Source organism: Choloepus didactylus, chromosome 6 (genome assembly GCF_015220235.1).
Source record: "Choloepus didactylus isolate mChoDid1 chromosome 6, mChoDid1.pri, whole genome shotgun sequence".
Classification (NCBI taxonomy): Eukaryota; Metazoa; Chordata; class Mammalia; order Pilosa; family Megalonychidae; genus Choloepus; species Choloepus didactylus.
Window position 1 is genome coordinate 32,745,419 of NC_051312.1, and position 25,099 is coordinate 32,770,517.

At 37.9% G+C, this 25,099-nt stretch overlaps 1 protein-coding gene across 1 annotated transcript in view; it reads left to right on the top strand.

Moving 5' to 3' along the window:
* CKAP5 (cytoskeleton associated protein 5) overlaps nucleotides 1-25,099 on the top strand; it is a 138,362-nt gene that overhangs the window by 44,907 nt on the left and 68,356 nt on the right. The window contains exons 3-7 of the mRNA XM_037838906.1: nucleotides 2,411-2,604; nucleotides 4,096-4,302; nucleotides 7,118-7,289; nucleotides 7,897-8,029; nucleotides 8,274-8,374. Of these exons, the coding sequence (XP_037694834.1) occupies nucleotides 2,411-2,604; nucleotides 4,096-4,302; nucleotides 7,118-7,289; nucleotides 7,897-8,029; nucleotides 8,274-8,374 (807 nt within the window). The remainder of the gene's footprint in view (nucleotides 1-2,410; nucleotides 2,605-4,095; nucleotides 4,303-7,117; nucleotides 7,290-7,896; nucleotides 8,030-8,273; nucleotides 8,375-25,099) is intronic.

Genomic DNA, 25,099 nt, shown 5'->3' on the forward strand with positions numbered 1-25,099 from the left:
TTACTAACTGGCTAATTTTGTAATCTCCTATTGTATATGTACAGTATGCTCAGGGTAACTAAGTATTTAGTAATATTTCATTGTATAGAAACTTTTATTTAGAAATATATTTCTGAATTCTGCCATAGAACTCCAGCATTTTTTAGGTGCTCCAATCTGTTTAATATGTATTCCAATATCTACCACCAGAAGCTACCAGTCTTTTTATTCTGGCTTATTTTATTTAAAACTAAGGAGAAACAACTTATATATATTTTATCATTATTTATTGGTTATTTTTTCAAATTATCCTGTTTGTCCTCAACTATACCTCTTAAGTTTCTTTCATTTTTAATAATTCTTAAAACAACAAATAACTGTCATTTAGTAGATTGTAGAACTCCATGCCCCCTCTTGTAAATTTATTTTATTTAATAAATTAATAAAGAGGGTTCTCAGATTGACCCTCTTAGGTTGTTGGCAGCTGTTTAAAGTTTGTTTTGAATCTGATTATACAAGATTTATGGTTGATGATTGCTAAAAATACACAATAGATATATTAATCCACATAGTTGTATGCATTCAGTTCTATATAGTAAAGTAGAAATTTGGAGCTCAGGTCCCTATATCCTCAATAGAGCCACTCTTGGACCTTGTATAATAAGTTAGTGGAGGTCAAATACTGTATCAATAAAAATCAGTTTATATCGTCATATAAGGCCAGATTAACTGTGACCTGGTTCATTTTAATTTATTGTTACTGAAATTGTTAGTATGTAGAATATTAAATTTTAACAAAACATTTTGGAACCTGTTTAGAATGATAGCTATTTGTAATGCCTTTTTTTGTAGATATTGTCTTTTCTCACAGAAAGGGGCAGATGAATTAGATAAATTTCTTGAAGACTTCCCAATTTTTGATCAGTTATTATGTACTAAGAACTCTTTAATCCAGTAGAAGTTGGTGGGGGTTTTTTTTTCCATTCGTGTTCCTGCTGTTGCACTTATTATGTCTTTGAAATTGTAAGAATGGAGACATTACATCTGATTTAAATTGTTAATTAAATGTACAACTTGTGATGCTAATTTATATTATACTTCACTCTAATGCTGCAGAATGTGAAGTGCCTTCTTTGGAAGAACTTAAAGGCACTCTGTAGTGGATTGGGCAGCTTTTTTCCTAAGAAAGAAAAGTTTTTTTTTTATGAACATAGTACATTCCCCAATTATTTCATTTATTAAATAATATATAAATTATTTCTCCTGTTTTTCAATCAGATGTTGATCCTTATCTGTCTTTGATCTAATATGTTGAGGTGAAAAATCTATCAGTGTCAAACACACAGGATCCTGCATGTTCAACACAATGTAATACTGATCTTTTCAAAATGCAAATTTGATAATCACACATACTAACCTCTCACTTATCATCCAGAAAACATTTCATTGTCTTTCCATTGCTCTTAGAATAAGGAGTGAAATGTTTAATTTGGCCTTCACAGTCTGGTGTGGTCTTGCCTTTACTAGTCCTCTCCAGCTCATTTCATACCATACTCTCTCTATATAGGAATGGGAAATACCTTGTTCCCTGATGCCATAGGGCCTTTGCATATACTGTTTCCTCTCCTGTAATCTTCTTTCTCCCCCTTTTCTACCCTTTCCTGGTTAATTCCTACTTATCCTTCAGAGTTCAGCTCAATCACCACTTTCTCAGGGAAACCTTTTCTTAACTTAATCAGAATAGACCTCCTATTATGCAGTTTCATAGCACCAAATCCCTTCTCTCTTGTAGCACTTATCACTTTGTTACTTTTGATTTTATTTGTATGATTGTTAATGTCCTTCTCTACTACTAGAATGTAAGTTCCACAAGGGCCAAGACTATGTTTATATATATTAAATATCTGTTGAATAAATTAATGAAAACAGAATAGCTCAATAAATGGGTGTGAGATTTACTAAGACAAAAAATTATTGATTAAAAAATTTTATAGTATAGTATAAGGCTGTCTAATTGTTATACCAATACAGCTAAAAAACAAGATACTTTGAAGATTAGGCAGTTTCAGCAGGGTGATTTCTCCGTGTTTGAATTTTTACATCTTTAATACCATATTAAACAGAAGTAAGAACTAATGCTTGGATACAAAGTGAGTTTCTTTTATCAAGGCCTTTTATAAATTTTAGATGGTTTTGGCAGGGTGTTGTAAATATTAAACACTTAATAAGGAAATGTTTATTAGCTAATCTTTTCTGAAAACTGAATTTCTTAAACTTCTTTTTTGGTTTCCAATCATGGGATCCTTTGTTCAAATTACCCAGTATGATAGTCATTTTTACCTCCCTGCCCCCCCCAAAAAAATTGAGTAGATAATAATATATTACATTAAAATGTAATGATATTTCATTTCAAAAATTATTTTTCTTTTAGCTGTGGAAAGCAAGGTTAAGTGGTTATGAAGAAGCCCTGAAGATCTTCCAGAAAATAAAAGATGAAAAGAGCCCAGAATGGTCCAAATTTTTAGGATTGATCAAAAAATTTGTGACTGATTCCAATGCAGTGGTTCAGTTGAAAGGATTGGAAGCTTCACTTGTTTATGTTGAAAATGCCCATGTAGCAGGGAAGTAAGTAGTTTCTTTCCAATTATTTTGATAAAAACTCCTTTCTGGTGCCACATAGATTAAGATTAATTTAATGTGTATTTATGGATAGCCGTCCTTACTTACTAGTACTTTTAAAAATATATCAATTTTCTTACTTTCATAGCTCTTGGATACTTGTTTTTCATTCAGTATTTATCTGCTCTTAGAAGTACATGATCTCTCTAAAGAGGAGAAAATCAGAAATCAGATGTTAAGTTTTTACCTCAAGGCTTGAGAGCAAGTCATTTTCCTTTGCTTCCTTTTGTATGAAATTATCCTATGCTAAAGTCACTTTTGGAAGAAACTAATGTCTTCAGCAAAGGAGTTATCAGAATTTCACTCAAGGCATTTTGGACATTACAAAAAAACTTCTCTGTAAGGGATCCCAGATAGTTAATCTTAGATTCACATCTTTCTTCCTGTGATCATTAAGAATTTTATTTCTTCAGGGATGTAATGCTGACAGGACAGCCTCTATGACACCCGGCCTATTTGACTTGTGCAGTATTTTATAGAGGTTTCTAGTCACTTCCCCCCTCCATATTCCATAAATCTGATTTTTCTAACTAGTCATTAAGTCACTGAAAGGAGCCCTCCACACAAAATTATTTGAGCCCCTTGACTTAATTGCACACATAATTTATACTTCACTTACTTCAAAGGTTATAGCAATAAAGAAGTCCTTAAGTTAAGAGTTTGGTTAGTCAGCATCACGTGGTTTCCCCTGCTGTAAGTGAAACCATTACTTTTTCCTTCTTTTTTTTTTTGATCTCAGAAGCTGTTTTTTGACAAATGCTTAATGTAGTACTGGCCCACTCAAGTCTTCTAATTCCTGGCAATTTAGGCTTTATTTAATTTAGAAGAGACTCAAAGCAGTAAAAGTACTGGTAAAGTCTTGCCAAGGTGTCAAGAGTAGCCATTTGTTATTAAAGGTACAACATATCCACTCCCTCTGTGAAGAAATTCCCTTGTCCTAAGAAGTGTTTTAAATGACTTTTTAAAAAATGTTCAAAAAAAGCAAGTACTCTGTAATCTTATTTTTATAAACTATATCTGTGTATTCATGTGTGTATGTGTGTGTGTTTGTGTATACATATATATGCATAGAGGAAGGTCTGAAAAGATGGACAGGAAAAAGCGAAAAATAGCTTCCTCTGGGTAGTGGGATTTCAAGGAATTTTTACTTTGTTGTTTGAGTTTTCTACATTTGTTTGCATTTCTAAACAAGGATTTTTAAAAATCTATAACTTTTTTAATACCTACTTGGTTCTGTTTGTCTGTTTTTATGGTTTGCATAGTTTTTTTAAAAAATATACTTGAACATAAATTTAAAAATTAGGCAATTATTTCCTTTATTTCTAAGCACTTATTAAGGTTCTTGTACCCTCCTTTCTATGACTTTTATCCAGTTCTTTCTACTAAAGTGTGTGTGGTTTTTTTGGTGATAGTGGTTGTTTATAATCTTTGTTACAGAACCACTGGAGAAGTTGTGTCAGGTGTTGTAAGCAAAGTGTTCAACCAGCCTAAAGCCAAAGCCAAGGAGCTAGGCATAGAGATCTGTCTAATGTACATAGAGATTGAGAAAGGAGAGGCCGTGCAAGAAGAGCTCCTGAAAGGCCTGGACAATAAGAACCCCAAGATCATAGTGGCCTGTATAGAGACACTGAGGAAGGCTTTAAGGTAAGACTTTTTATTTTGCTTTAGTTCTCTTAATAGCTAGAACATTTCAATCTGAGTTTGGGCTCCTGGTTTAAACAGAGATGGGAACTGCAGGATTTGACTTGGTATGCCACAACCACCAGTCAATTGGCCTGAAAAGCTGAAGTTGTTCCTCCAGTGTGGCACTTTGTATTGAGTACTTGTATCCTTCAAGTGTGTTGCAGTGCAATTTTATCTAAAACCCTTTGTAATGAAGATTAACAGGGAATATTTCTAACCTGTTCTCAAATTAAGAATTGACCTTTTTTTGGAAAAGCATTCCTCAGGTATTTAATAAGCTCTTTGACTCGTGTTTTCCTCAAGTATAAATTTCTGTATTTTGTAGTGTTGGCTAAAGCAAACCTTTGTTTAGGTGCATTTTAGTAAAATAGAAGCAAAGGCTTGATGTCTTTAAACAGAAGCACAGCAACTGCAAATAGAAAACAATTTTACTCTTATGTGATAAGGTATTTTCAGCCCTAGAATTTCTTGCTGTTTGGCCTTGAAGTTTTTCGTGAATAGACTCTCTTTCAGGGACAAGTAGTTGTACAGTGCTATGGAAAACTGAATTAGACAGTTCTGTTTGAATTTGGCAGTCCTTCTGCTCTGATATCCTGTCCCAAATACTATCCACATGAGATGCTGTAGAAGCAGCTCCAGTGAAATGCAAAATATATGACCGGTCAGAATGAAGGTCATCCCAATCTGACTTCCTTTGATTTTGCTTATGACCTACGTCTTAGAGAAAATGCTTCCTTTGGTATTTATGTTATGTGAAAGTATCAAAATTCTACAATTTCATTAAACTGTCCTCAATTTTACATTGTCTTTAGCTTGGTTCATAATGTTCTTTCTTTTTTTAATGCAATTTTATTGAGATATAGTTACATAATATAGATTCGAAGTGTTCATTGTTCACAGTATTGTCATATAGTTGTGCTTTCATCACCACAATCAAACATTGAACGTTTTCATTGCTCCAAAAAATAAAATGAAAATTGAAATAGAAAAGAATATCCAAAACATCCCATTCTCTTTCTCCCCCATTGTTCATTTCCTTTTGCAAAATACAGTTTAATTGACATAATGTTCTTTTATAAAGTTTGACTTTCACTTAGATTCTTGTGTGATAAATTTTTCCTTGTTTCTAGCCTATTTTGGTGTGGTAGGCATGTGCTTTCATGAGTAGTAAATGGTATGCTCATTTTATCATTTTAGAGATCTAGTGAATTGATTTGGTTATTAGCACTGTGCTTCTGTCAGTAGATCTGTCTTTGGTAATAATGGATCTCTTGATTACAAATATATATTATGCTATAATCTTCTACCTTTAAATTTGAAGTTCGTAATCTGGCATGCAGTAAACTCTGGATATTTCATTTTCAAATTGACTGGGAGAATAAGGGTAGGGAATAGAACAGATTAGGTATATTTTATTATGTCATCCTTTTAGATATTGTTGTTTAGTCTTATCCTTGTGTGGTTCTTTACCTGTCTTAAAGCATCTCAGAATGTAAAATGGTTCTTGTCAGGAGACCAGAAACATTCTATTGCCTCTAAAAACAGACTTCCAGAACTCTTGATTTTTCTATGGTAACTTAATATCAAAATTAGGTTTTGATTTGTTAAAGTGTCTGTTTTCCATATGGAGCTGATCCATCTGTTTTGTCTATCTTTCAGAAGCAGGTCAGGATAGAAAAACAAAAAAGAAACAGATGAAGTAGTAGTTATGTAAAGGAAGAGTGAGGTTCCAAATCTGAGGTTCTTCAGGCATCATGTTAAGTATCCCTAAAGCAGAATGGGTTATCATCACTAGGATTTCCTATTTTTCCTCTGATTTTAAAGTCAGGTTAATTTGTTCTTTTCTATTAAAATAAAGTTCATTTGAAAGAAAATTTTAGAGATCATGTGGTTTATTTTCATGGAATGATAGGTAAGCTTAAACTATGTCACATAGCCAAGTGTTTTGTTAAAAATCACTTTCTAAGGAAAGTATTTTCACAGTCCTTCTTTCATCTGTTGGAGTAGATCAACAGCTCTTACTAAAAAATTTTGTTGCATGTCCACTGTGCACATGAAATAGATAATATATATGGGTCCTACTATTCATGTAGATTTTCAGTATTCTTTTGAAACTAAATCCCTCCTGCTCCAGAATTAGTTATTTAGAAAAGTTAGCAGTGACATCATACAGCTAAAATTGACCAGTTGGTAACTTAAAAATATAATACATGGAAGATATGTAAGGTTAAATGTGTTGTCTTTTTAAAGGAAGTCAAAATGCAATTGTTTACTCCATAGGGTAAACAAAGAGAGATTTAAGTTGTCTGAGGTTGCAATGTGATAGCTGTAAAGCCAGGAATGAAACACATACTGCCAGGATTTGTGATCTATCTAGTTGAGTGTATCACCTTAATTTTAAGAATTATTAAGAGTCTATTAAAAGTAGATTTCACTCATGTAAATATTTATAAAATGATTCATTTATATTTTTAAGTGTATAAATATTTAAAATATTACACAAGTGTTGGGCCTTTATGAATTTGAATGTTGGTTATCTAGAAGATTAGTTTTTAAATGGTAATATTATTTTCAGCCCTAGATAATAATATTTATGTAAGAATGAACTCTAAATATAGACATAGTATCAGTTCCTTTTTTTTGCTGCTTTAAAAAAACTCAACCTATGTAACCCTATTAATATATAGATACAGAACTATGTTTGATGAATGAAATCTAACATTTTACCCAGTGATATTCCCTGTTGACAAATTTCTTTCCAATTTTTTTCTTCTAGTGAATTTGGTTCAAAAATCATCTTGCTTAAGCCAATTATCAAAGTGTTGCCAAAACTCTTTGAATCCCGAGAGAAGGCTGTTCGAGATGAAGCCAAACTAATTGCTGTAGAGATTTACAGATGGATTCGGGATGCTCTGAGACCGCCATTACAAAATATAAACTCTGTCCAGGTGAGGCATAAAGTTTTCTGTTTGTCTTTGCATAATGTATATAATTATATATCCTTTCTATGATTAATTGATATTCCTCTCATGCAAATAATGCTTTTTCACACTTAACTTTGAATTCAGCTGATTTTTCTGAGTATGGCTAACTTTTTCTGCTGTTACTTTGTCCTGTCAAATTAAATACCATAAATTCAATGATTCCAATATGTTAGTGTTGAATCTATGACAGTATAAAAGATAACTTCATAATGCTATTGGATGGCAGGAATTAATATAGGTTTGGGCAAACTGCATTCTATCTGAGTTTTTTATTATAATTGGTTTTGGAGATTGTGTTCTGATGCAGATATATCTGAATTCATGAACTAATGAAGGTGTACTAAAAAGCTAATTTTATTCTCTCTCAGCTCATAGATATAAATCTTTTAGTAAATGTAAGTTGGTTTGACTTGGCCTATAAAATATGAACAATTTAAATTTATCTTAATTGCCCTCTTAGAGCCACATAAATAAGAAATTGGGTTCAGATATATTAGAAAATATAAACATTAAATATTCTCTAATGGCAGAGATGTAGACACGTTTCTAAAATATTTTTTGTTCTACGCAGTTGAAAGAATTAGAGGAAGAATGGGTCAAACTGCCAACAGGTGCTCCTAAACCAAGTCGATTTCTGCGTTCCCAACAAGAACTAGAAGCTAAATTAGAACAGCAGCAGTCTGCTGGTGGAGATGCTGAGGGAGGTAAGCCAAGTTTAAACACTGGTTTTTATAACAATTTGCAAACCTGGCACTGCTACAAGAACCTGTGTTTGCTAAGAACATTTTTAGGGCTGTCAATTAATAAAATATAAGATGGATATAGCATTTATAACCTTCCACATTAAGATTTCATAAGGTGTTTGAAAGGATTGAGAACTGTTTGATAAGTAAGAGAATAAAACAATTCCATCTGTTTTTAAGGTTTGTCTTATTCTTCTTTTCGAAGGTGGTGACGATGGTGATGAAGTGCCACAAATAGATGCTTATGAGCTTTTGGAAGCAGTAGAAATTCTTTCTAAGCTTCCAAAAGACTTTTATGACAAAATTGTAAGTAATGGTTAAACTTTTTATTTAGTTTAGTTGTGTTTACATTTAGTTTTACCATACAATATGTTGGCTTAACAACAGAAATTTATTGGCTCACAGAGTCTAGAAGGCTTGTTTCCTCCCAGGGATCTTCTGGCTGGCCAGCGATCTTCAGTGTTCCTTGCCTTTTCTGTCACATGGCAATACATATTGCAGTGTCTTCTTTCTATTCTGGGTTCGATTGACTACCATCTTCTTATTTCTCCTGCTGTTTCTCGCTCTGTGGTCTTCTCTGTAAGACTCCAGGAATAGGATTAAGACCCATCCCGATTCATTTGTGGGCCATACCTTAACTGAAGTAGCCTTATCAAAAGGTTCTATTTATAATGGACTCACACCCACAAAAATGAACTGAGATTAATATCATATTTTTCTGGGGCACATAACTCAAGCCCCAACAATTTATTTTGTTTTAAATCATTACTTAATAGAATTAGAGAATGCTCTGCTTAGCACTTGTCTGAGGCACCCTTTTCCACCCCTTATCTTCCCTTATAGAGTGAGTTAGGTGTGTCTTTCTTCTTTACTCCTATAATGCTTTTGTATCTGCCTGTTACAGTTTGCTAATGCTGCCCTTTTGCAAAACACCAGAAATGGATTGGCTTTTATCAAGGGGGTTTATTTGGTTACAAATTGCAGTATGAAGGCCATAAGGTGTCCAAGGTAAGGCATCCACAAAGGGTACCTTCACTGGAGGAAGGCCATTGACATCTGGAAAACCTCTTGTTAGCTGGGAGAGCACATGGCTGGCGTCTGCTTGTTCCCAGGTTGCGTTTCAAAATGGCATTCTCCAAAGTGTTGCTCTTGGGGCGTTTTGTCCTCTCTTAGCTGCAGCTGCTCTTCAAAATGTCACTTTCATTTGCTATCCAAAATGTCAGTCACAGCTGCTTCAGCAACTGGGCTGTGTGGCTCTTTTTAAAGTACTCCAGTGATCCAGTTAAGACCCACCCTAAATGGGTGGGACAACACCTCCATGGAAAGTATCCAATGAAAGGTCTCACTCACAGTTGATTGAATCACATCTCCATGGAAACACTGAACCAATAGGTTCCAACCTAATCAACACTAATACACCTGCCCCCACAAGATTGCTTCAAAGAATATGGCTTTTTCTGGGGGACATAATATATACAAACCAGCACACTGCTCCTCCATAGCACTTTTTTTAATTCCCACCAGCAGTGAATAAGTGTTCCTATTTTTCCACATCCTCTCCAGCATTTGTAGTTTTCTGTTGTTTTGATAAGGGTCATTCTAGTAGGTGTGTAATGGTATTTCATTGTGGTTTCGATTTGCATTTTCCTAATAGCTAGTGAGGTTGAGCATCTTTTCATGTGCTTTTTAGTCATATTTATTTCCTTTTTGGATAAGTGTCTTTAAGTCTTTTGCCCATTTTTTTTAAGTTCAATGTTATTGAGATATATTTATATACCATGCAGTCATACAAAGCGTACATTCAGTTGTTCACAGTACCATTATATAGTTGTGCGTTCATCATCAAAATTAATTTTTGAACATTTTAATTACCACACACACAAAAATAATAAGAATAAAAATTAAAGTGAAAAAGAACAATTAAAGTAAAAAAGAACACTGGGTGCTTCCCACCCCCCCCCCATTTTTCTACTCATCCATCCATACACTGGACGAAGGGGAACGTGATCCATATGGCTTTCCCAATCACATTGTCACCCCTCATAAGCTACATTTTTTTTTTTTAGACTTAGAAATAATTTTACTTTGATTTTAATTTTTGAAAAATCATCTGTGATTTAAAATTCACTGTCTGTGAAACAGTGGTTTAAACAAGGCTGTAAGTAATTCAAGACAATTCAAGCCTGTCCCCAAAAAGGTCAACAACAATTCTTCATCTGCTGTGTAGATGAGGTCCTTATGTGTGTTCATCCACTCTGATATTAAGGGTAGAATTGATCTTCTAGATCAGGAATTTGTTTGGGGTAAGGAGTGCATATTTGGGAGAGCAAAATTTTTATATCTGTGGAATATTTAGCTCAATTTTTGAAGTCAAATATCTTAAAACGTTTTTCTTTAAAGGTGATTTAAAGAGAACCTATAGAATGTCTAATAGTAAGCGTAGAATGTCCTTTTGTGATGAATAAGCACCTCTTCAAGTACATGGTGCTTCATCTTGGGTCACACACACTTACCAGAACCTGATTCAACGTAGAATGATACAGTCTTCAAGAAGAAAGTGGGCCTTCTAGCCCCTGACACCATGAGACAAATTCCTGTGGTTTAAGCCAACCCATTATGTGGTATTTGTCATAGTGGCCTGGCAAATTAAGACAAGTGTGCAAAGAGCCCTTAGAGTTTGTTCTGCATCCCTTGTATTAAATAGTCATATGTTGGATTTTTTTGACGGCATGTACCTGCAGTTGTAACCAACCAACCAAACCAACAAAAGGTCTTAAAATAATCCTAACATACCACAGTAATTGGTATGTATATATGCAAATAACATACATTCACTCAGCACAGATGTGTTGAGAGTTTAGTGTGTGCAAGGTATGGGTGGATCTTATGCAACCTGGATGCAGAACTGGGGAAACCTACAGCTTCAGCTGTGCAGAAATCCACCGAAGAGGGAGGGCCCCACAGGATGTGGCAAAGACATTCACCCTGCTTTACAGAGTGCTTTCTTCCTTGGGTCTGCCATGAGGGAGCCTGGAACTTCAACCTGAGTCAGCAAGTGCACAACTTCACACCCTATGACATTCTGCACATTAGACAGTCTTCCCTGTTGTCACACTACAAGTGTAAGAATTCAATTGGTTATTCTGCCTGTCTGCTATTGTACATCTATGCATGGGTGGCACTTGCTTGATTTGAGAAGAGTCCAAAATACCTTCCCCTTTGATACTCAAACTCTACCACTTGCTGTGATAAGCACTGTTGCCCCATGAAAATTCTTGTGTGTTTCATTGGGAGACAGAAAAGGACAAAAACTGTGGATCTGAGTTCTGATTGGCCACTGACCAGTCATGGGATCTGGGCCAAGCCTGTCTGAGTCTCAGCTCCTCAATCTGCAAAATGGAAACCAAAATGCTAACCTCACAGAGCTGCTTCGGGGGTTAAGGAAGATGAGGACTGTGAAAGGAAGCTGTATTCATTATTAGATTGTTCTCCCCAAGCACTCCTGGTGACCTGGGGGGGAGGTAGGGGGAAAAGAGGAAAAATCCCCTCTCCCCCCTCAGACAACAGGGCTAAGTGACAATTCCATGGGGAACTCTTCTTCTGATATCCTATATCCCTGGTCACATATTAGTCTGATAAACGTTTTTCTTATCTATCTATCTATCCATCTATCCATCTATCATCTGTCATCTATCTGTGTATTTAGAACCAGCACAGATGTATTCACCCATCTTCAGGTACAGAGGTCTTCTCTAACTGAGCACTTCCTTTCCTTTTTTTTTTTTTTTTTTTTAATCATCATTTTATTGAGATATATTCACATACCACGCAGTCATACAAAACAAATTGTACTTTCGATTGTTTACAGTACCATTACATAGTTGTACATTCATCACCTAAATCAATCCCTGACACCTTCATTAGCACACACACAAAAATAACAAGAATAATAATTAGAGTGAAAAAGAGCAATTGAAGTAAAAAAGAACACTAGGTACCTTTGTCTGTTTGTTTGCTTCCCCTACTTTTCTTTTTTTTTTTTTTTTTTTTTTTTTTTTTTTTTTTTTTTAAATCATCATTTTATTGAGATATATTCACATACCACGCAGTCATACAAAACAAATTGTACTTTCGATTGTTTACAGTACCATTACATAGTTGTACATTCATCACCTAAATCAATCCCTGACACCTTCATTAGCACACACACAAAAATAACAAGAATAATAATTAGAGTGAAAAAGAGCAATTGAAGTAAAAAAGAACACTGGGTACCTTTGTCTGTTTGTTTCCTTCCCCTACTTTTCTACACATCCATCCATAAACTAGACAAAGTGGTGTTTGGTCCTTATGGCTTTCCCAATCCCATTGTCACCCCTCATAAGCTACATTTTTATACAACTGTCTTCGAGATTCATGGGTTCTGGGTTGTAGTTTGATAGTTTCAGGTATCCACCACCAGCTACCCCAATTCTTTAGAACCTAAAAAGGGTTGTCTAAAGTGTGCATAAGAGTGCCCACCAGAGTGACCTCTCGGCTCCTTTTGGAATCTCTCTGCCACTGAAGCTTATTTCATTTCCTTTCACATCCCCCTTTTGGTCAAGAAGATGTTCTCCGTCCCACGGTGCCAGGTCTACATTCCTCCCTGGGAGTCATATTCCACGTTGCCAGGGAGATTCACTTCCCTGGGTGTCTGATCCCACGTAGGGGGGAGGGCAGTGATTTCACCTTTCAAGTTGGCTCAGCCAGAGAGAGAGGGCCACATCTGAGCAACAAAGAGGCATTCAGGAGGAGACTCTTAGGCACAAACACAGGGAGGCCTAGCCTCTCCTTTGCAGCAACCGTCTTCCCAAGGGTAAAACTTATGGTAGAGGGCTCAACCCATCAAACCACCAGTCCCCCATGTCTGTGGTCATGTTAGCAACCATGGAGGTGGGGTAGGCGAATACCCCTGCATTCTCCACAGGCTCCTCAAGGGGGCACTACATCTTTTTTTTTTTTTTTTTTCCTTGTTTGTCTTTTTTTTTTTTTTTTTTTTTTTTTTAACTTTCCCTTCTTTTTTGAAATCAACTGTATGAAAAAAAAAGTTAAAAAGAAAACAAACATACAATAAAAGAACATTTCAAAGAGACCATAGCAAGGGAGTAAGAAAAAGACAACTAACCTAAGATAACTGCTTAACTTCCAACATGTTCCTACTTTACCCCAAGAAAGTTACATACTATAGCAACATTTCAGTGAACTTGTTCCTACTACATCCATCAGAAATTAACAGACCATAGTCATTTCTGGGCATCCCCAGTACGTTAAATAGCTTATCTGTTCTTCTTGGATTATTGTTCCCCCTTCCTTAATTGCTCTCTACTGCTAGTTCCCCTACATTCTACATTATAAACCATTTGTTTTACATTTTTCAAAGTTCACATTAGTGGTAGCATATAATATTTCTCTTTTTGTGCCTGGCTTATTTCGCTCAGCATTATGTCTTCAAGGTTCATCCATGTTGTCATATGTTTCACCAGATCGTTCCTTCTTACTGCCGCGTAGTATTCCATCGTGTGTATATACCACATTTTATTTATCCACTCATCTGTTGATGGACATTTGGGTTGTTTCCATCTCTTGGCAATTGTGAATAATGCTGCTATGAACATTGGCGTGCAGATATCTGTTCGTGTCACTGCTTTCCGATCTTCCGGGTATATCCCGAGAAGTGCAATCGCTGGATCGAATGGTAGCTCTATCTCTAGTTTTCTAAGGAACTGCCAGACTGACTTCCAGAGTGGCTGAACCATTATACAGTCCCACCAACAATGAATAAGAGTTCCAATTTCTCCACATCCCCTCCAGCATTTGTAGTTTCCTGTTTGTTTAATGGCAGCCATTCTAACCGGTGTTAGATGGTATCTCATTGTGGTCTTAATTTGCATCTCTCTAATAGCTAGTGAAGCTGAACATTTTTTCATGTGTTTCTTGGCCATTTGTATTTCCTCTTCAGAGAACTGTCTTTTCATATCTTTTGCCCATTTTATAATTGGGCTGTCTGTACTATTGTCATTGAGTTGTAGGATTTCCTTGTATATGCAAGATATGTCTTTTGTCAGATACATGGTTTCCAAAAATTTTTTCCCATTGAGTTGGCTGCCTCTTTACCTTTTTGAGAAATTCCTTTGAGGTGCAGAAACTTCTAAGCTTGAGGAGTTCCCATTTATCTATTTTCTCTTTTGTTGCTTGTGCTTTGGGTGTAAAGTCTAGGAAGTGGCCTCCTAATACAAGGTCTTGAAGATGTTTTCCTACATTATCTTCTAGGAGTTTAATGGTACTTTCTTTTATATTGAGATCTTTGGTCCATTTTGAGTTAATTTTTGTGTAGGGGGTGAGGTAGGGGTCCTATTTCATTCTTTTGGATATGGATATCCAACTCTCCCAGCCCCATTTGTTGAAAAGACCATTATGGCTCAGTTCGGTGACTTTGGGGGCCTTATCAAAGATCAGTCGGCCATAGATCTGAGGGTCTATCTCTGAATTCTCAATTCGATTCCATTGATCTATATGTCTATCTTTGTGCCAGTACCATGCTGTTTTGGCAACTGTGGCTTTATAATAAGCTTCAAAGTCAGGGAGTGTAAGTCCTCCCACTTCGTTTTTCTTTTTTAGAGTGTCTTTAGCAATTCGAGGCATCTTCCCTTTCCAAATAAATTTGATAACTAGCTTTTCCAAGTCTGCAAAGTAGGTTGTTGGAATTTTGATTGGGATTGCATTGAATCTGTAGATGAGTTTGGGTAGAATTGACATCTTAATGACATTTAGCCTTCCTATCCATGAACATGGAATATTTTTCCATCTTTTAAGGTCCCCTTCTATTTCTTTTAGTAGAGTTATGTAGTTTTCTTTGTATAGGTCTTTTACATCTTTGGTTAAGTTTATTCCTAGGTACTTGATTTTTTTAGTTGCTATTGAAAATGGTATCTTTTTCTTGAGTGTCTCTTCAGTTTGTTCATTTCTAGCATATAGAAACATTACTGACTTATGTGCATTAATCTTGTATCCCGCTACTTTGCTAAATTTGTTTATTAGCTCTAGTAGGTGTATCGTTGATTTCTCAGGGTTTTCTAGATATAAGATCATATCATCTGCAAACAATGACAGTTTTACTTCTTCTTTTCCAATTTGGATGCCTTTTATTTCTTTGTCTTGCCGGATTGCCCTGGCTAGCACTTCCAGCACAATGTTGAATAACAGTGGTGACAGCGGGCATCCTTGTCTTGTTCCTGATCTTAGAGGGAAGGCTTTCAGTCTCTCACCATTGAGTACTATGCTGGCTGTGGGTTTTTCATATATGCTCTTTATCATGTTGAGGAAGTTTCCTTCAATTCCTACCTTTTGAAGTGTTTTTATCAAAAAGGGATGTTGGATTTTGTCAAATGCTTTTTCAGCATCTATTGAGATGATCAATTGATTTTTCCCTTTCGAGTTTTTAATGTGTTGTAATACATTGATTGTTTTTCTTATGTTGAACCATCCTTGCATGCCTGGAATGAACCCCACTTGGTCATGGTGTATGATTTTTTTGATGTGTCTTTGGATTCGATTTGCAAGTATTTTGTTGAGGATTTTTGCATCTATATTCATTAGGGAGATTGGCCGGTAGTTTTCCTTTTTTGTAGCATCTTTGCCTGGTTTTGGTATTAGATTGATGTTAGCTTCATAAAATGAGTTAGGTAGTGTTCCATTTTTTTCAATGTTTTGAAAGAGTTTGAGTAAGATTGGTGTCAGTTCTTTCTGGAAAGTTTGGTAGAATTCCCCTGTGAAGCCATCTGGCCCTGGGCATTTATTTGTGGGAAGATTTTTGATGACTGATTGGATCTCTTTGCTTGTGATGGGTTGGTTGAGGTCTTCTATTTCTTCTCTGGTCAGTCTAGGTTGTTCATATGTTTCCAGGAAATTGTCCATTTCTTCTACATTATCCAGTTTGTTGCCATACAGTTGTTCATAATATCCTCTTATAATTTTTTTAATTTCTTCAGGATCTGCAGTTATGTCACCTTTTTCATTCATTATTTTGTTTATATGGGTCTTCTCTCTTTTTGATTTTGTCAGTCTAGCTAGGGGCTTGTCAATCTTGTTGATCTTCTCAAAGAACCAACTTTTGGTGATATTTATCCTTTCTATTGTTTTTTTGTTCTCTATGTCATTTATTTCTGCTTTAATCCTTGTTATTTCTTTTCTTGTACTTGGTTTAGAATTGGTTTGCTGTTCATTTTCTAGCTTCTTCAGTTGATCCATTAGTTCTTTGATTTTGGCTCTTTCTTCCTTTTTAATATATGCGTTTAGTGCTATAAATTTCCCCCTTAGCACTGCTTTTGCTGCATCCCATAGGTTTTGGTATGTTGTGTTCTCATTTTCATTCGTCTCTATATATTTAGCAATTTCTCTTGCTATTTCTTCTTTAACCCACTGATTGTTTAGGAGTGTGTTGTTTAACCTCCAGGTATTTGTGAATTTTCTAAGTCTCTGATGGTTATTGACTTCTAATTGTATTCCATTGTGGTCAGAGAATGTGCTTTGAATAATTTCAATCTTTTTAAATTTATTGAGGCTTGTTTTATGTCCCAGCATATGATCTATTCTGGAGAAAGTTCCGTGAGCACTAGAAAAGTATGTGTATCCTGTTGATTTGGGATGTAATGTCCTGTAGATGTCTGTTAAATCTAATTCATTTATCAGATTGTTTAGGTTTTCAATTTCCTTATTGGTCTTCTGTCTGGTTGATCTATCTATAGGAGAGAGTGATGTGTTGAAGTCTCCCACAATTATTGTGGACACATCAATTGCTTCCTTTAGTTTTGCCAATGTTTCTCTCATGTATTTTGTGGCACCTTGATTGGGTGCATAGACATTTACGATTGTTATTTCTTCTTGCTGAATTGCCCCTTTTATTAGTATGTAGTGGCCTTCTTTGTCTCTCAAAACATCCCTGCATTTGAAGTCTATTTTATCTGAGATTAATATTGCTACACCTGCTTTCTTTTGGCTGTAGCTTGCATGAAATATTTTTTTTCATCCTTTCACTTTCAGTTTCTTTGTGTCCCTGTGTCTAAGATGAGTCTCTTGTATGCAACATATTGATGGTTCATTTTTTTTGATCCATTCTGCGAATCTATATCTTTTAATTGGGGAGTTTAATCCATTTACATTCAACGTTAAAACCGTGAAGGCATTTCTTGAATCGGCCATCTTATCCTTTGGATTATGTTTGCCATATTTTTCCCTCTCTCTATTAATATCCTTTATTGTACCCATACCGAATCTCTTTAGTACTGAACCTTTCTCCAAGTCTCTCTGTCCTGTCTTTGTTTCTCTGTCTGTAGGGCTCCCTTTAGTATCTCCAGTAGGGCAGGTCTCTTGTTAGCAAATTCTCTCAGCATTTCTTTGTCTGTGAAAAATTTAAGCTCTCCCTCAAATTTGAAGGAGAGCTTTGCTGGATAGAGTATTCTTGGCTGGAAATTCCTCTCACTCAGAATTTTAAATATATCGTGCCACTGCCTTCTCGCCTCCATGGTGGCTCCTGAGTAGTCACTACTTAGTCTTATGCTGTTTCCTTTGTATGTGGTGAATTGCTTTTCTCTTGCTGCTTTCAGAACTTGCTCCTTCTCTTCTATGTTTGACAGTGTGATCAGTATATGTCTCGGAGTGGGTTTTTTTGGATTTATTCTATTTGGAGTTCGCTGAGCATTTATGATTTGTGTATTTATGTTGTTTAGAAGATTTGGGAAGTTTTCCCCAACAATTTCTTTGAATACTCTTCCTAGACCTTTACCCTTTTCTTCCCCTTCTGGGACACCAATGAGTCTTATATTCGGACGTTTCATATTATCTATCATATCCCTGAGGTCCATTTCGAGTTTTTCAATTTTTTTCCCCATTCTTTTATGTTTTCATTTTCCATTCTGTCATCTTCCAGGTCACTGATTCGTTGTTCAACTTCCTCTAGTCTTGTACTATGAGTGTCCAGAATCGTTTTAATTTGGTCAACAGTTTCTTTAATTTCCATAAGATCATCCATTTTTTTATTTAGTCTTGCAATGTCTTCTTTATGCTCTTCTAGGGTTTTCTTGATTTCCTTCATATCCCGTACTAGGGTCTCATTGTTCATCTTTAGTTCTTTGAGTAGCTGCTCTAGGTGTGTCTCTTCTGGTCTTTTGATTTGGGTGCTTGGGCTTGGGTTATCCATATCGTCTGGTTTTTTCATATGCTTTATAATTTTCTGTTGTTTTTGGCCTCGTGGCATTTGCTGACCTTGATAGGGTTCTTTTAGGGTTTGTAGACCAGTTGAAGTCCTTATCTCTAATTTATCAGATCTACAGCTTCGTGGAGTACACTTTCTCTAACTAACCAGCAGGTGGCGTCCACGAGCCACCTGTTCTCCACAAGCCAGATCTCCCCTGCTTAGCCTTTTTGGTGAGTGGGGGAGTGAGTCTTGTGGGGCCCAATTGGTGTCCCAAGCTTGCGTGTGTAGTTGGTGTTGCCTGCCCTGTATGTGGGGCGTGTTTCTGGGCAGTCGGGGAGGGGGGGTGGCCCTAACAATCAAATCTCCCTGATGATCCTAGAGTTTTAAAGCTACTGCAATAGTCTAATCCTTCAGTTCAGTCCTGCCACAGTTTGTCTCTGCCACTGACCCACAAGTCTTTGGTATTGGCGTATGGCTCCTGAGACTTGCAAGTGGGCCCCTCTTCCAGGCTGTGCACCCCGGGTCCTCTGTTGAGGGATGACTGTGCTATGTCACAGGTGAGTGCCGTCCCCCCAGGGCAGTTCTGGGCTGCTGGGCTGTGTTGGGAGGCTCCCAGTCTGCTCAAATGATGGCTGAATGGGGCTCTGTTAATTCACACTGCTCCCCCTTCCCAGCTCTGGGACATTCAGCTGAGGTTGCAGGGAAGGTTAATGTCCACGCCCAGTTTTGTGGTGTGTGCCTGTTATTTGAAGCACTTCCGTCACACTGGGTTGTCTGGGACAGCTCTGGGCTATGGGGCTGGCGATGGGCAGGAGTGTTTCCTGTCCACCAGGATGGTGGCTGTGAGTGGACACCCCCCTTTTCTTGGGAAGTTGTGTTGTTTAGTGAATTTTCTCAGCCACTGGATTATTGCCTTTTGTCTCAGAGCTCTCTTAGTTCTGCTCTTGACTTGACGTGCCCAAATTGCAATTCTTTGAAGCTTTCTGTATTGAGCTTCTTAGAGTAATTGTTTTAGAAAAAGCAAAAAGGATTTAAAAAAAAAAAAAAAAAAAAAAAAAAAAAAAAAAAAAAAAAACGGTCCTCCTCAGAGATTTAATGGGTTATTGAAATGCTAATAGACAAAGCAACCAGGGCCATTAAGGAAAGGTGCCCAGGGCAGAGAGATCAGCCTTGCTTCGGGATTTGCATATGCGCCTCAAGGCCTGATCTCCGCCCTTCCCCTTTCTGTGTTCACCAGAACTCCAAAAATCCTCTGCTTTTATTTTGGAGTTTTTCGTGTTGTTTTTGTTCTATGCCTGTCTCCTCTCTGCTGGGCTGGCTGCTCTCAGAGTCTCTGGTGTCTGGCCTCAGTCTATCTATGGTTGGAGTTTGAATCAGTAGAATGAGTTTCCGGTAAGATCAGCCACTGCAATTCTCCCTTCTCCTTCCTGGAGCTGACAGCCCCTCCTCCCCCGGGACTGAGCCTGGCAGGGAGGGGCGCGGGTCCCCTGGCCGCAAAAACTTACAGATTTCGCTGATCTCAGCAGTTCCACGTTTTCATGAGTGTTGTATGAAGTATGCCCAAAGACAGATTGCTCTGTGGTGTCCAGTCCACGCAGTTCCTGGCTTTTTACCTACTTTCCTGGAGGAGTAACTAAAACATACAGCTCACCAGTCTGCCATCTTGCCCCCCCCTCCTTCCTTTCCTTTTAAAGCACCCCTATGAGGTTGATATAATGGCCTCCAGGGTATGGGCATGGCTGACTTCTAGAGAGGGATTTATGCTGTCTCTTGACCAATGGATGTCCTAGGCCCTACATTCCTCCTGTTCAAGGAAACAAAGAGGAAATCCCTAAGAGCTGGTGTTATGTGGACTTATTTCTACAGAAAACCATTTGCCTTTTAGATTTTTTAAAAACCAATTTCCTGTGGAAAAAGCTTGTTTGCATATTTGTTGAAATTAAGATTGGGTCTTTAATGCAGGGGCATTGGCCTACCCCACCTCGATGGTTGCTAACATGACTACAGACATAGGGGACTGGTGGTTTGATGGGTTGAGCCCTCTACCATAGGTTTTACCCTTGGGAAGACAGTTGCTGCAAAGGAGAGGCTAGGCCTCCCTATAATTGTGCCTAAGAGCCTCCTCCCGAATGCCTCTTTGTTGCTCAGATGTGGCCCTCTCTCTCTAGCTAAGCCAACTTGAAAGGTGAAATCACTGCCCTCCCCACTACATGGGATCAGACACCCAGGGGAGTGAATCTCCCTGGCAACATGGAATATGACTCCCGGGGAGGAATGTAGACCCGGCATCGTGGGACGGAGAACATCTTCTTGACCAAAAGGGGGATGTGAAAGGAAATGAAATAAGCTTCAGTGGCAGAGAGATTCCAAAAGGAGCCGAGAGGTCACTCTGGTGGGCACTCTTACGCACACTTTAGACAACCCTTTTTAGGTTCTAAAGAATTGGGGTAGCTGGTGGTGGATACCTGAAACTATCAAACTACAACCCAGAACCCATGAATCTCGAAGACAATTGTATAAAAATGTAGCTTATGAGGGGTGACAATGGGATTGGGAAAGCCATAAGGACCACACTCCACTTTGTCTAGTTTATGGATGGATGAGTAGAAAAATAGGGGAAGGAAACAAACAGACAAAGGTACCCAGTGTTCTTTTTTACTTCAATTGCTCTTTTTCACTCTAATTATTATTCTTGTTATTTTTGTGTGTGTGCTAATGAAGGTGTCAGGGATTGATTTAGGTGATGAATGTACAACTATGTAATGGTACTGTGAACAATCGAATGTACGATTTGTTTTGTGTGACTGTGTGGTATGTGAATATATCTCAATAAAATGAAGATTAAAAAAAAAAAAAAGATTGGGTCTTTAATCAGCTAAGAAATTACCCAGTCTCACTAACAAAGTTATTTTTCCCTTAGCAAATAAGAAATTTTACTTGAAAAACCACTTTGTGGCAGGAACAGTGCAGCTTGGAGGATTTGAGGAAGCCTATCAGTAGGAAACTTTTATAGACCTTCACAGTGGGTAACCTGGGGCACAAACCTCTTGTGGCAATAGTGTGACCCTAAAGACTATTTAAACTTAAAAAATTGCCAGAAGATTTTGCAAAGCAAGACCCAAAAAGTTAGATGGAGAATTGGAGAAAAGATGCCTTCACATTATACCGGAGGACCTGGGAATGTGCCCTGCACCAGGTCCTTGGGTCCTTGATCTCCCTGGTCTCATTGTCTCATCCAGAAATGAGAGGTTGAGAAAAGAACTGTGGTTCTCAAGGGGTGTCTACGGAGCCCTGGAGTTTCTGCTGCGGCTCCCTAGAGCAAGAAGGGGGACCCCAGATACCCCAACAGAGCTCTCCCACAAAGAAGCTCTGTCGTCTTCACCACACAATGCGTTTTCAAGTAAAATTTTGTCTGAAAAGCCTTTCAAGCCTTTTAAAAGTGCCTGTGGTTTCCAACTCAGTGGGACTCAGATCAAATGGTGGGCAGTGCCCAGAGACTCATCCTTGGAGTTTGATCCAGCAGGTCCAGTATGGGGCCCCGGAGTTGGGATTTTTATCAAATGCCTTGGAAATTCTGATGAGCTTTGAGAACTTCTGAATGAGGTGATCTTCTCAGGGAGCAAAGGACTACTGACATCTCACAACGGTTGAATACAGCTCCGCTGTGTAAAGGTAAATAAGGCCAAAGGCTGCTGCTATGGCAAATTTTCCAGCCATGGTTGCCACCACACCCCAAATATGGTAATCCTGGGGGATCCCCATAATCACAGCCCAGATCACTTCACTTAACATAAGGGAGAAGGCCAGAACATTTCTTCTTCCCACCTTGTCCATCCTAATGCACACGAAGACGTAGGTGGGAACTTCCACTGTGCCCATGAGGAAGAGGTTTAAGTATTCATTGCCTCCTAAATTAACAGAATTCAAGAACAAGTAGAATCTCAGACTCCCCGTGAATCAAATCAGCCAAATGGAAAGTGTCCTGAATGCAATATTCCAGTCACAAAACAGATCTGATATGTTGTGCTTCTTTACTTTGGAGAGGTCGTTACCAATAGGACCATTTAGATCTAGAGATAAAAGTTTGGATAGTTTGCAGGAGCTGGTTCTATTCCATTTGGCCATCTTATCAACTACTTTTTGTGCTTCCTCATATCATGCCTGGGAGAGAAGCCAGAAAGGCATCTCCGGGAGCGTCCAGCAGCACAGGACAAAGGGGACGTTCACCGTGGAGAGAACTATCTGATAGAGCCACCAGGTCCTGTCCAAGTAGCCCACCAAAGCTACCACTGTCACCCCAGTGGCAAAAAAGGAATGCACATGGGTGGAGGCCCACGTCCGAGCCTTCATGCCGATGAATTCTGTCATGTAGACAAACATCACCATGAGATAGCCGCTTGTGACCGTGGCAAGAAGAAAGCGGGTGACCGTGAAGCTGTAATAATCAAGAGTGACTGCCACGGCTATTCCAAACAGCAGCTGGCCAATGCTTATACACCACAGGATGAGCCATTTTCCTACCTGCCATTGTAGTTGTACTCCAAATAAATTGCATCCTCCCTCCGGAACATGTGACACCCAAGGAGCTCCCACACACAGCCGTCCTGTAGCTGCAGTGCAATGTGACCTTCCTGGCCTGGGGAAAACAGGGCCCAGGTGTCCTACAACTTCCTACGGAAGTGCTGCTGGAAAAGAACCAAGCTCACATTGCCTGGGGGTTTGCAGACATATCTGGGGTTGACATTCATGAACACAGAAACCAAATATTGGATGCCACAAGAGATGTTCTGGAAGGCACATACAAAATAGAGGAATATTTGGAATCTGCCGAAGTGTCCCACACGGTCAAAAATCAGCTCGAAGTCCCCGGACCCCATGGTGCCGCGGGGCCCTCCGCTCCTGCCGGGACGCGCGGAGCTCGCCAGGCGCCCTGGGCTGTGGGCACCATGCCCCGCCCCGCCCCGCGCTTAAGCTACGTTTTTATACAGCCGTATTCAGGATTCATGGGTTCTGGGTTGTAGTTTGATAGTTTCAGGTATTTACTGCTAGCTACCCCAATTCATTAGAACCTAAAAAGGGTCGTCTATATTGTGCATAAGAGTGCCCACCAGAGTGACCTCTCAGCTCCTTTTGGAATCTCTCTACCACTGAAGCTTATTTCATTTCCTTTCACATTCCCCTTTTGGTCAAGAAGATGTTCTCCATTCCACGATGCCAGGTCTAGATTCCTCCCCAGGAGTCATAACCCATGTTGCCAGGGAGATTTACTCCCCTGGGTGTCAGATCCCACATAGGGGGGAGTTGTGCCCATTTTTTAAATGGGTTGTTTGTCTTTTTATTAAGTTGTAGGACTTTTTTTATATATTCTGGATATTTTTTCGTAAATTCAATTTTATTGAGATTGTTCACATACCATACAATCATCAGAAGTGTACAGTCAGTTGTACATGGTACCATTATATAGTTGTACATTCATTACCGCAGTTAATTTTTTTCCATTTTTAAAACATTTAAATTACTCCAGAAAAGAAATAAAAAGAAAAAAAGAAAACTCAAATCCTTCCATACCCCACTAACCACCCCCCACCGTTACCAACTCATAGTATTGGTATAGTACATTTGTTGCTATTGATGAAAGAATGTTCAGAATACTACTAACTGTAGTACATAGTTTGCAGTAGGTATGTTTTTTCCCAATATACCCCTCTATTATTAACTTCTACTTATAATGTCATACATTTGTTCTAGTTCATTAAAGAGATTTCTAATACTTGTTCAGTTAATCACAGACATTGTCCACCACAAGATTCACTGTTTTATACATTTCCATATTTTAACCTCCAACTTTTCTTCTGGTGACGTAATGTGACTCTAAGCTTCCACTTTCTACCACATACACACACCATTCAGCACTGTTATTCTTAAAATAACATGCTACCATCACCTCTGTCCATTTCCAAACACTTAAGTTCAACCTAGTTAAGCTTTCTGCTCATAGTAAGCAACCACTCCCATTCTTTAGCCTTATTCTGTATCCTGGTAACCTATATTTCATGTCTATGAGTTTACATTTATAATTAGTTCATATCAGTGAGACCATATAATATTTGCCCTTTTGTGTCTGACTTATTTCACTCCATATAATGCCCTCAAGGTTTCCTCATCAACCCGTTTTTTTTTTTTAAGACTTTTGTTCACACGTTATACATTCCATCCTAAGTAAACAGTTGGTGGTTCCCTGCATAATCACGTATTTATGTATTCACTACCATCATCACTATCTATAGAAGGACATTTCCATTTTTTCCACAAAGAAAGAGGAAGAGTCAAAGGGGGAGAGATAAAAGAAAAAGAAAAAGAAAAGATGACAGCTAAAAATCAACAAAAGGAAAGACACAATTAAAATCTAGTATAATAAAAGAGTCAGACAACATCACCAGTGCCAAGAGTCCCACACCCCTCCATTATAACCCCCTCTCACAGGCATCCAGCTTTGATACATTGCTCCTGCTACATCAAAGGAAGCATAATACAATGTTTCCACCAACTATAGTCTCTAGTTTGCATTGATTGCATTTTTTTTCCCCAATAACACCCCATTTTTAACACCTTGCAAGGTTGCATTCATTTGTTCTCCCTCATATAACATATTTGTACATTTTATCACAGTTTTTGAGTACTCCAAGTTATACAGTCCCAGTCTTTATTTTCCCTCTTTCCTTCTGGTGTCCCACATACCCCTAACCTTCCTCTTTCAACTACACTCACAGTCATTTTTGTTAAGTGTACTTACATTGTTG